The sequence below is a fragment of the Chaetura pelagica genome, unplaced genomic scaffold (genome assembly GCF_000747805.2).
Source record: "Chaetura pelagica isolate M959 unplaced genomic scaffold, ChaPel_1.0 scaffold135, whole genome shotgun sequence".
Taxonomy (NCBI): domain Eukaryota; kingdom Metazoa; phylum Chordata; class Aves; order Apodiformes; family Apodidae; genus Chaetura; species Chaetura pelagica.
Window position 1 is genome coordinate 909,989 of NW_009953649.1, and position 13,215 is coordinate 923,203.

Here is a 13,215-nt window from a genome sequence, read left to right on the forward strand (position 1 = left end):
GTGCAAATAAACATGTAGTTTTTAAAGTCACTTAGTTACATTTAACCTTTAACTTATCTTCAAGCCCCGGTCTTCTGAAGAAGAAATAATTTAGATAATTCTTGAGGTACTAGACTATTGTAGAAAAATGTCAGAGCAGGTATCAGAACAGCACTTTTACTATATTTCCCTGTGTTTTTCAATATTCCATTTTCTCCATAGGAATGTCAAGAAGTGCCTTCATCTTAGCTGAATGCCCAGATTTTAATTCATGGCAATATCAAAAGCAACTTCTGCTGCTGCAAATAACAAGAGTATAATTTGCCAAGTTTAGTTTAAAAATTGAAAAGTTCAAACTCCAATAAAATGTTGTTAAATCCTGTAAATATTTTAGCTTTTTGTGTTTGTAAAAAATTCGTTTTTTTCTCAAATGGGCAACTCTGTTATGAAATTCAAGTTACTCAACTTCAGCTATTCTCATTTTATCTGTAAGCACCTACATTAGTAAGTGTGTATTGCATTAGTATTTTTGCATATATTGGATCCAATACACAGATGTGACACAGATATGTGCCAATTATATGTTGTTTATATAGAATAATTTAACATATAAATTTAAGCAGGTACCACCATTTCTGTCCAAATACGAGGGAAGGGCAATGCCTGTTATTGGGTTTTTCCCCTATTGACCATTGTCATGCTAATCTGGCTTTAACGTGGTACCATTTTCTTCCTGATGTAAAAGAACTATTGTAAAACAGAATAGATAGCCTCTGTGGCAGATATAACTTTCTAATTGTAGGTGGTCAATTTTTTCACATGACACTTTCTCCCATATGAAGTATTACAGTGCTTTGCAGTCAAATTTTACCACCTTACTGAATAGTTCACTTTATACATAAATTTGTCCAATATTAGTGAGAAAACTAAAACGATTTTTCAGTTCAAGAAATTCGTCCTTCCAACTATGAATATGCACTTTTTAGATAATGTTATCTATTTTTAAATTAAAGGCATCATTGATATCCCCTTTCAATGTAGATATGAAATAGGTTTTAGATGAATGTATGGATTGTACAGAATGTCTGTGGTCCTGTGACAGATAATAAAAAAATAAATCCCTTCTGCACAACATGCAAACATATACAACTCTCTGTAGTGATCTACAGAAGATATAATCAATGTATAAGAGTTATGTTGTAACTCACATCATCAATAAAAATCTTGGCCGAGTAATTTAAAATTAAGGTATTCCAAATACTTATGGTTCATGCTATATGCCAGTGAACAGGAAAGGGAAAGAAAGTCTGAACAGCTCTCCACAGTCAGCTACAGAGCAAAGTTAGCATATCTGTTTTCAAAGGAGATCATGTGTAGCTGTGCCGTGTGTTTGGAGCCATATTTTTTACAACCTACAGCTTTCTTACAGCTATAAAGGTGGCAGATACAAAGGCGAAAGATTTTTCAGCTGTTGTGCCACTGATTCAGTCCCTTGGTTCTGATTTCCAGCTGCATTTTCTTGGGCTGGACTTGAGTGAAATATTTTTGCACTTTATCTTCCTGCAAATAACTTGAATTTGAATACAGTCTTATCAGTAAATGCCTGATGACATTGCTAATACTTTTTCATTTATAAAAAAAAAGGCCAATTTTTACATTTTTAGATTACATCTTTTCTTAAAGATTCCTTTAGCTTTAACGAGGGGGGGAAGTAAAAAAAAATGTGACATGGAACTCTTTTTAAGGCTATATTTAAAAAGAAAATGTATTTTGGAATTTTGTAATATTCAGACTTTTCTGCTGAAATCTTAATGTTTTTGGTGAAATGGAAAATGCATGTTTTGCAAGCTGTGTAGGGCCTACATTAGCAATGTTTTCTTTACAATGACTTGAAAGCAGCAGAAACTTGTATATTGGAAATTATTGCTTTTAGGCCTTATAAGGGCCTTAGACTTCTTACTTGGGACAAAAAAGGAGGGTGCCTTGTTTGTTTGCTATCCAGTACATCCAAGAATCAGCCATAATCTGTCTCGGTTTAACATACCTATGATATATGTTTCAAAGAGTATAAATCTATTAACTTTGAGGTAGTCAAGTCATATTGTCAATTCTTTGGCTTGATATGAAATAATTGCCTCAGAAAGCACAAGCTTCCTATGAAATGGTCAGATTGCTATTATAAAAACCCAAGTTTAATAAAGCAGTCAAGCACTCACGAATATATGTGCATCTACAATACACTATTTTGTACAACTTTGTTCTAGCAACTAAAGTACTAGTGTCTGCACTCATTTATCTTGATTTTTAGATTTCTGATATGATCTGTATTCTGTATTATTTCATGGAAATAGTATTCATGTTTCTTTTCCATTCTTCTCCTGCTATGATGAGATTCTTGATATACAGCTGATGAAGCTGTACTCTGTTTCAATTGTCTGTGTCCCCACTAGGGCTAATATAATTGTTTGACTTAGAGTTCAGTCTAAGAGAGAACCAGGTTTGACTTTAGGTGCACAACTTAATCCTCTAAAACTGGGAATTTTTAATATTACTCTCCTGTAGCTTGAATAAGTTACATTTTTATTCTAGAAAGAACATGGGTAGATTCATTATATTAAACTGTTTATTCTCTCTAATTAATTTGGTTAATTTTAGTATTAAAAGCATGGAAATGGTGAAAAACAAGTGGGATCATTTTGGCAATAATTTTGAAGCTCTGTCCATCTGGATAGCTGAACAAGAAAAAGAACTGGAAACTTTGGAAACATCATCATCTCCTTTGGACATACAGATCAGCCAAATCAAGGTGATAAGTTCTTATTATGTTTAGCATTAAAAGTCCATTTTTCTGTCATTATGCTAGAGGCCAATGGGAGAACGGGCTTTTTACATGTTTCAGAGCTACCATGATGTAATGGTGGTACACTTTGTAAACAAATATACCAAGCAGTAAAGTTTTACATAAACTAAAGGAAAATTATTACAGGCTGCCTTCTCTGTTAGTGTTTAGCTTGCATATATGAAATTTTTGTGTGTGTGGTTAAAAATATTATTTAATTTATACTCCTTAATTTTTGAATAATCTCAACGGGTGTATAAAATAGCTACATAAATAAAAGGTGTATAAAGCATTTTTATTTTAAAACATTCATCAGCTAGTGGATATAGAACTTGATTTTAATCTTGCAAGCTATAGTTATAACTTGATTTATGTATCTTTTATGCTGAAATAATAAAGAAACTATTGCTCTTGGTAGCTTGCAAACCCACATACTATTTATTGTTATTATATTTACACTGCCTTAAATTCTGTTTACATTCCTGTAGATACATAGTGTTGTACCTTCTTACTGCTGAGATGCATATTGTCTCCAAGCATTGTGTTTCAAGGGCTGACTTCATATCCTCCAAGAAAAAAACACGTACCATCTCTGAAACTGACTGTTTCTAAGGGGGCAGAGTTTTTCAGTGTGCAGTGCACGCTGCCATTTTCTTTATTCTGTGACCTATTTACTCTTCAAAGAGCACACAGGTGTGCAGCTGCTTGCAGTCATGGACCAGATTGACATTTAAGTTCCAAGGGATCCCTTAAGGCACTTGTTTTGTGTAGCAAAACCAGTTTATCAACAGATTTTCCTGTTCTTAGTTTGACCACAATTTTACATACAGCAGATAAATAAAATCTCTTTATTTCATTATTGAAGAATAAAACAATGCTTGAATTCTTGGTTGTTTGCCACAGCAATTCAAAACCAGTTTCCTTGTGAAAGAATATGTTTCCATTTATTTGACTGGCATACACTGTCATGTAGCCATGCTTTACATTAGTTACTAGAAATTATTCAAATGTTTAAGACAGAAAGGAAGCATATCAAGCCAGTTTCCCAGAAAGGCTGTTTCTTACTGTATAAACAGATAAACAGTAATTTTTGCACTTCATTGCAAGTTTTTGAAAATGCCAACTTAAGCCTTCTTTATTTAAACACCAGGACAGAGAGAAAATTGCTGACAGATAATTTTTATAAATGCCTGAGTGAACAGAGAGCAGAGAAAATCCTCCAGATAAAGCTTAGAGTCCATAATTGTAACTCAGATGGACAAACCAGCTTTATGAACTGGGATACATGAAATGAGTCATCTAACCCTCAATATGTGGGCATACCTGGAGGTCTTCTTCAGCAGCATTGCTTTGTGCCTGTTTATTAAGGATTTTTTTGTGTTGTGAGTTTCCTGATCAGTTACTGTGTCATGACCCCAATCAGCATACTTAGTTCATAATTTTTAGTACAACGTATTAGTAAGGATCATTGCAATATGAGACAAAGACACAAAAAAATAAAAATTAAATGATGTGTTCCCTGATATCTTTGGCTGACCACATAAAAAACCTAGGATCAGCTAAATGCAATTATCATACGTATTGGTAATATTCCGCCTTTGATGACTTTGCTTGCAAAACCCTGATGATGACTTCAGCAGAGCCAGATTTTCACCTACGCATTTCTCCAGAAATCCTGGTGAACAAAATGACAGATATCACAAGTAGTTACCATTGGTGGCAGACTTACTGAGAGTTTGAAGGCCTCAATTATCCACCTTCTTTTATGTAACTGAGTGAATTTAACGGAATAGCGTGGGAGTAAAAAAGCACTGCCTCATTTTTATCTGCTGCATTGTTAGATAATTTCAGTCACTGGGCCAAAAAAACAGTATGTCTCCTCAGCACCGTATTTTCATGCAAAAAAGGTATTTTATAATCTGAATTAATTCAGAATATATTGCATAAAGAGACACTATAAATGCTTACATCACCACATTTTTTTTTGTCTCTACTGTTACCCTGCTAATTCTAGGCTCTGGATGATGCAGTAAGCCAATCCTGACCTTAATAAGGGCAAGTAAGATGCCATATTTTTGTCACACTTATGGCAGAAGGTGGGCACTTTCTATGCTTTTGAGAGTGCATTTTCTGTAAAGTTTTTGGTTGATATACAGACATACAGACATTTTTGTATCTGAGAATGCTATTGCCTATTTCAAGTTTAAAGAGTGCTCTTGGCTCTTTCAGTCCCCACACAGTGGGTGGCTTTCACTGCTTTTGAGAAGAGCTCCAAGGGCATGCTACATAAGCAGAAATTAAAAGAAATCTGTTGTGAAAAAAATCTTATTTCCAAGGTCACCAATGCTTAGCCACTGAATATGAAACACCATAAGTTTCTGTTTTGGATGTTGTAGCTTTCCTGTTTGTTTCTAATTTGCAATAAAAATAAGTGCAAAAAATAGAATGCAGTTTCTGTCATGATTAAGTATAAAGCTGGTGCTAGTTTTTCTTTAAGCATTTACTAATTGGCACAGAAGACAGCTGAAAAGTACCAAAGGCCGTTATCACTCATTTCATGGTTTCCTATGTATACTGTAGTATGGTTCTTCATTTAATTCTCTGCTTTAGGGCACACTCACCCTACCTTATAACCTATTTTAATTTGTTCTTCATTATATTATACAATTTTACATTAATGAAAAACCATCTCTATTGATTTTCAAATCATAGTATATTTTATTTTGTAGTTGTCTGAAAAATTATTAAACACAAGTAATCAACTGTTTAAGATTCAGCTCTTTAACAATTTTGTTTTCAGTTATACACTTCCTTTTTAATATTGTATTTATTTTGAATCTTTAACATAATTATGTATTATTTTGCTGTGAAGTAAGAGATGCTAAAATATGAACCATCCTATCTGCTTATAAAAATATGTACCTCAGGAAATTCTAAATCCTCTTCATAGACACTGCTTTTACAGCAGACTGGTTTTAAACCTTTTCCTGTGCTTGATTCAATAAGAAAAAAGGGAAATTATGGGGCATACTAAAGACTTTTATAAGTAGTTATTTCAAGTGGTTAATGAACTCTCCTCTTATTTACTTTTTTTAATGAAGAATATTAGTAGTTTGGGTAAAAGTAGGAAATAGAAAAGAATATTCTGATTTTTAAAACCTTACTGTACTTCTTTATTTACTATGACTTTACATTTTAGGTTATTAATAAAGAAATAGATGGTAAAATGACTGGAATATCGAAACTAGAAGAGGAGGCTGAATCTTTTTCTCAGTTTGTTACCTCTGGAGAACGTGCACATATTAAAGCCAAACTGACTCAGGTCAAAAGGTATTGGGAAGAGCTAAGAGATCATGCACAGAGACTGGAAGGAACTATCACAGGGAATGCCTCAGCACAGCAAAAATATGAAGAAAGTTTTAAGCAGGTAGACAATGAAAAAACTTACTGAATGTTTGCAGAAATTTATAGAATTACTCTTTATTTTCTTCAAAATTGAATATAAAATTCATAATATAATAGGATGGACTAGAATGTATGAGCAGATTTTTAAGGTAATTGCAGGACAAATTTGTGCTTTCAATAGCTTAAAAGGCAGGTTTAGGAAGACATGCTCAAAAAAACTACGTTATCTTAGAAACCTAAGTGATTCTCCTGAATATTGCACTTATAAACCATATCCATATTTCTTATAAACACTGTAACTTCATCTTGTAATTGTTAGTAGGTCATAAGGAAAATAATGAAATTATTGTTCCAGTCACAAAGAGCTGAGCACAGTTAGCATCTTTTAACTTCAAAAGGCACTCAGCATTACAAAAGCTTAGGATATAGTATTCTCCAGTGCTAAGCATCTGATAGATGTTATTTAAAGCATCATTTATTTGTTTTCTGCTGGTTTTAGACTCTCTGATTTGCCTTTTCTTCACAGGTGCAGCACACAGTGACTGAATTTGAAACTAAGCTAGCTGAGCCTGTCACAACATGCTCTTCAGCAGCATCAACATACGCAGCCCTTCAGGATTGCACGGTGAGCATCTGACAATTCCTGCCACCGATTCCAGGGAAATGGTACCACACTGGCCTCCTCACAGCAATGCAAATAACCTCCATACCAGAGGTTGCCTGATGCCACACCACCCAGGGTGGAGGCAGGAGGAAGCAAAGGCTGCCTGTCAGGGTGGGAGGCCCAGGGAAGGCTGCAGCAGATTTCCTCAGCTTATTTTTTCTCACACTTTCAGGCAGGCTTGGAAATATTTTTCCTACTCTAGTTTAAGAAAAGCCTAAAAGTATGATATATCTGTTACACATTTGTCTTCAAAGATTTTCAAGAAAGCTGGGTCTCGGTATAGAGAACTGTGATTTTTTATTTTTATTTTTTAAATCTCCTTGGAACTAGTTTTTCTTGGACAATACAGACACTGGACAGACATTTCTGTCTGACATTTCAACGCAGTTTTAACCAAGAGAATTGTACTGTTGATGCCAGAGATCCGTGGATGTCTGGACATTTGGTTCAGTCCTTTAAAAAAGGAAAATAAACATTGGTTTGGTATTCAAACTTCAAAAAATGCCAAATGTCAGAGAATTTGGTGTAGCATTTTTGTCCATGTCTATAAGCTTCTGACGTGTTCTTCTCACAATAATAATCATCTTCCATGCTAAGAAAATATTGTAAAAAAATTTAGTCCTATTGTTCTTGCAGTAAAATACATATTACATAATACATAATACAGTTTCTTTTGAACTTAGTGGTAGTTACTTTCAGAGACTGTATGCAAGGAAGACCTGGCCTGTCTGCTTCAAAAAAAGCTTCATACTTGTTGAGGAAAAATCATTTGCATATAGAGAATTTAACCAGACAGCACATGTAATCATCATTGTTACTGGCTTTTAAACATTATGAATATGCTGCGTATGCTACTGTAAACTTTTTTTCTGTTTGCAAGATCATAATACAATGCCTTAGTGTGAAATTATTTTGTATTATTGAGTTTAAACATCAGCAGCTTGTTGCTGTACAACTCACATTCCCTCCTATATATTATTTCTTTCATGGCTGTAATTAAAACCATTACTACTGTTGTTATTATTGCACACCTGAGAGTTAGAACTTCAGTGTTCTTAAATCTGCTTAATTTTGTGCAATTGTTGTTGTACTACATTTCAATCATTTTCCTATGAAAAAGTTTCCCAGCTATCTAGAAAAGGCAACATTGGAGCATCTGGTCAACATCAGGTGCCATTTCTATGAAAAAGACTTAGCTAATGCTGACAGAAGTTCACAGTAACTGTTCCCTACCTTCCCCATGTTATGACAAGGGCTGTGAGTCTGGCAGTCCTCACATATTTCAGGGAGCTTTTCTATTTCATGTATTTGTATAAAATGGAGCAACTCTTAGAGAGATTTTAAGGAATTTGGAGCCTTGTCCGGCATGATGATGCTGCGTTGCATGTCCATTCAGAAGATCTGACCCAATTGTTGCTGAGTGTTTTTTTCTTTAATCCTGTTCTTTGGGAAGTCTTTCCCCACTACAAGCTAGTTGATCAATACGCTTGGGATGTGTGCATCTAGGATAGGAGGTCTGAGTAAATAAGTTATGCAGTGTCTTCATGATCTGGTGAATGTATTGCTTTAGAATTTGAGTAGAGGTACAGAATTTTTCCCACCACTGTTACCCTCTCTCTGTTGTTTATGTATGTGACTTCTGTTTCTTTTACCTGTTCATTAGGACCTTTGCCATACTGTGGAAAAACTGAGCAACACTCTGGCCTCTCTCTCAGCCTGTGCTCGAAAGGTGGCCAACAAAGAAAAAGCTGCTCAGGAGGTTACAGCATTACAGCAGAAATATGAAAAGGTGCTAGAAAATGCTAAAGAGAAACAGACTGTATTAGAGACTCTTCTGGCTAAGTGGCAGAAGTGAGTAAACTTTCACTTCTTTTATAATGGACACAAAGACCTTCATGTGGTCTGTGTGTGAGACTAAGGGGATGGCTTGTGTTGGTAACTCTACATTTTGGTTTTCTTAGGCAGGAGAAGGAGCTGTCTGCCTTCGTGACCTGGTTGGAGGGCTGTGAAGCTACAGCTAGGCCTTCAGAGCAGTATGTTTCTGTTGACAGAGTTAAACTGGAAGGTGAACTGCAGTCACTGCAGGTACTTTTCAACTGAAAGGTTTTCCCTCTACACTTCCAGTTTTTTTCCTGTCTTTTAAAGGATGGACTTACTCAGGTCTACTCTGACAAGTCACTTGATTCTAGGCTTTGGAAATGTCATAGGGAGGTATTACGTTATCACTGTTGTTACTTATCAAAGACAAGAAAATTACAGGGAGAATGTTTTTTGCAAGTTTGCCTGCTCAACAAAAGTAATGCCCTGACATATCCTATTGTCTCTAAAGGAAGGATGTTAGTCTGCTTGCTGCAGGATCCTTTCTCTAGATAAATTATTTTGTTAGACAACATGACTTTCGTTTTTTTGCATGTCAGGAAAGTTGCTCAGATGACAAAATGCTCAAAGGTTTTGAATTCAAAATGAAAGTCTGAGTTCTGATCTTCTTAAAAAAAGGATTTTCATTGTGTCCTTAAGTATGCCTTCTCTTGGAATTTTTGCCAATTTTTTTTAGATTAATGTGAAGCAGTTGGCCAAATAAAGCATCGCTGAAAGGTTTTCCCTCTACACTTCCAGTTTTTTTCCTGTCTTTTAAAGGATGGACTTACTCAGGTCTACTCTGACAAGTCACTTGATTCTAGGCTTTGGAAATGTCATAGGGAGGTATTACGTTATCACTGTTGTTACTTATCAAAGACAAGAAAATTACAGGGAGAATGTTTTTTGCAAGTTTGCCTGCTCAACAAAAGTAATGCCCTGACATATCCTATTGTCTCTAAAGGAAGGATGTTAGTCTGCTTGCTGCAGGATCCTTTCTCTAGATAAATTATTTTGTTAGACAACATGACTTTCCTTTTTTTGCATGTCAGGAAAGTTGCTCAGATGACAAAATGCTCAAAGGTTTTGAATTCAAAATGAAAGTCTGAGTTCTGATCTTCTTAAAAAAAGGATTTTCATTGTGTCCTTAAGTATGCCTTCTCTTGGAATTTTTGCCAATTTTTTTTAGATTAATGTGAAGCAGTTGGCCAAATAAAGCATCTTTTACAGTCTCTGTGAAGTCAGTGAGTCTATAATTGTTTTAAATATTACTGAAAAGAAGAAAAATATTATTTCCGGTTTTGGTCTTTTGTCTGGGCCAATTTGTGGCATTACCTCACAGTTCTATTGCTGCACACAAAATAAGTTGCAAAACTTAAGTTTTATTTTATCCACTTTCATCATATAGTAGAGCTGTGTGGAAAGGCCACACTTTGTGCTAACGGACAGGAAAAAAAAACAACTTTGATGAATTCTTACTGAATTATATTTGAAGATTTAGCTGTAGGAAATCGAGGTGTAGAATACCTGCTTGTCCTAATAGGCCTCAGGGTCTATTCAAGGATTTGACTGTCCTCATTCACTTATCTCAAAGTGATGTACTGGAAATCTCCACCTGAATTTGTGGGTTTTTTTGTTATTTTTCATAATATGATGCCATATTTAATTAAACTCTGTGTATTGCATTGCTTTCTCAGGATTTGCAAGCAGATATTAAGTCCCATGCTTCAGTCCATGCGAGCCTGTTACAGTTAAATGAGTCACTATTCCCAACAGCTTCCAAACAGTGTGTGAATGCAATAAAAGAAAAATTTGAAGATCTGGATAAGAAGTGGAAAGCTTTACCACCAACTCTTGATAAAAGGTTTGTGCTTCAGAATGTTTTTTACATGTTAAATGAGAGTAACCAATATCCAGACAAGGAATCCCCATGCTGAAATATAATTTTGTACAGTATTACATGCTGGTTCATGTTAGGCTCAGGAACACTGCCTCCTTTTTTGAAACTGTATGTTATTGTATATTTAGAATTCAATTGTTTTGATGACAAACCTACATATTTTAGTATTTTTAAAGGAGCTTAACTAATAGACTCTGGTCAATTATATCTTCTTGGCACTTTCTCAGTATGACTGTTTTACAATATAATGATCTCCTACATAACATTTCATATTGAAAATTATGCAAAAAATTTCTAAGGGAAATGGGAAGGAAATAACAAGGCCTTTTTCAAGGTCAAGGTTTAGAAGCTTATAGCTTCTCACTCCTTGACTAAATTCATAACACTGTTACCTCACAGGCAGTGTTCCAGATGACAGGGCAACTGGAATTGCTATGTCTAAAAATTGAAGTTTAGCTTCCATCAATATCATTCTCTTTGCTGGGATTACCTCCATGAAGAAAAGTTGAAGAATGTGCCCTGACTATTTGGGACACTCCTAACAGCTGATATGAATAAAACAGTGAAAACAGAAAAGAACCTTACTGTTGCTTTCAAGTGTTATGTTATTCCCCAGTTAAGAAATCAACATGGCAGTCATCACATTTGAAATATAAATTAATATTTCCTTTTTTCCTTCCACCTGGCATTTATTTTAATGCTGTCCAGTCATCTGTGGTTTTGATTACGGCAATTCATTAATTTATATCAAATGCTTTTATATTTACATCTGACATCCTATAGGATCAACTTCCTTCAGTCTCTTGTTGCTGAGCATAGGCAGTTTGATGAGCTCCTGCTCAGGTTTTCAGACTGGATTAAGAAGTTTCTTGCTGAACTACAAGCCACTTCAGAGATAAACACAGCTGATCAACAACTAGCTGAATCTCACAATAAGGTAAACTTCTGAATGTAAATATTGAAGACAGACAAATTGTATGGTGCATTCAGTTAAATATTAATCTAAACTGAGCATGACGTCATTTATTTGTTTTAAAACTGATGTGCTGTTGCAGTCACATACAGATTTCTGCTATTTGACCAGTTTAAAGCAAAACTGTAACACAGACCTGTTCTTACTGGAAACCCCTCAGTAGCACTTCTTTTGATTGTAAGTTTAGTACTAAAATGTTTCCTAAACTTTTTATTGGAAGAAGAAACCCAGCTTTATGTTCTTTCTTTCCATAGAACCACTTAATGGAAGTTGAAAATAAGAAACAGCAGTTACAAAGTCTGAAGGAACATGTAGATAAATTGTGTTCTTTCAGCTGCCCAGAAGACCAGCAGACATTGCAGGGAAAGACTGAAGATTGTTTTCAGATCTTCCAGGAGGCAAATCAAATAACTTGCCAAAGACAAGAGGCTCTGGATCAGCTGCGGGTATTCCTGGAGCTCCATAGTGCTACATCAGGAGTGCTCCACCAGCTGAGGCAGACAGTGGAGAAAACAGGAAATATGGATAAAGCTAGATCTGAATTACTGGAGAAGAAACTTGATAATGTTGTTCAAGATCTTAACAAGCTGGAATCTGTTGCCATCAGTTTGGATGGTTCCCTTACTAAGGCCCAGTATCATCTAAGACACGGCATTTCTGAGCAGAGAACCTCCTGTAGGGCTGTGGTGGATAACCTGTGCTTGGAACTGGAGACAGTTCAAAACCTGCTGGGAACCAAACAGAGTGAGGCAGAAGCTCTTGAAGCTTTGCAAAGATCTTTCATGGAACATAAAGACCAACTACTGAAGAGTATCGAAGATATTGAAGAAAAGGCTGACAAGGAGGGCCTGAAGGAGACAACACTGCAAGCCCTCCAGCAAAGGTAAAAACAATATTAATGCTTGAGTTTGTCACTTCTTCATTTGCTTGCAGTCTCTAGGTTTTTTAGGATGCACTGGGGGCATGTATCAGTTTTCTGCCTGGGTACCTTATTTCTTGCCAGGCACAGTAGTAGTCCACATATCTGCTTAATTAAATTTCCTAAGTGAGCTGTTTGGATGAAGGGAGAACATGAGCAGAACACTTTGCAAGTCCTGTTAATCTTTTATATTGAAAAAACAGTCAAGAAAGTCTTTGTCTGAGAAATGTATTATGTTCGAATCTATCCAAGTTCCAAACAGCTATTAGAAATCCCATATGACATACCTATCTCTACTCCTAGATTGAAGATTGTAAATGTATTGAAGGAACTGAAAACACTTACTATAATAAAGTATTAATCTAAATATTTCTTTCCAAACCACTGTTCAGAGGAAATTTACTGTTGAAGTAAATTTGAAACCCACCTTTTAACTTGCAGATTGAGGATCTTTAACCAGTTAGATGAAGAATTGAATTCTTACCAGCACAAACTCCAGTGGCTCATGGACAAAGCAAAACAAATAGCCCAAAAAGATATTACAGTTGCTCCTGATATTGACAAAGATATAAACTGCTTAGAATCTCTATGGAAGGACACCAAGAAGGCTATTCATGAAAAGTAAGTAAATCTTAGACTTAAGGTCAGAAAGGAGAAGTTCATTTTAGTGAGGGAAAGA

General features: G+C 35.3%; 1 protein-coding gene across 1 annotated transcript in view; it reads left to right on the forward strand.

Moving 5' to 3' along the window:
* SYNE1 (spectrin repeat containing, nuclear envelope 1) overlaps window positions 1-13,215 on the forward strand; it is a 243,482-nt gene that overhangs the window by 58,562 nt on the left and 171,705 nt on the right. The window contains exons 31-39 of the mRNA XM_010000000.1: window positions 2,635-2,785; window positions 6,018-6,245; window positions 6,750-6,848; window positions 8,551-8,738; window positions 8,849-8,972; window positions 10,442-10,608; window positions 11,428-11,581; window positions 11,872-12,500; window positions 12,978-13,157. Of these exons, the coding sequence (XP_009998302.1) occupies window positions 2,635-2,785; window positions 6,018-6,245; window positions 6,750-6,848; window positions 8,551-8,738; window positions 8,849-8,972; window positions 10,442-10,608; window positions 11,428-11,581; window positions 11,872-12,500; window positions 12,978-13,157 (1,920 nt within the window). The remainder of the gene's footprint in view (window positions 1-2,634; window positions 2,786-6,017; window positions 6,246-6,749; window positions 6,849-8,550; window positions 8,739-8,848; window positions 8,973-10,441; window positions 10,609-11,427; window positions 11,582-11,871; window positions 12,501-12,977; window positions 13,158-13,215) is intronic.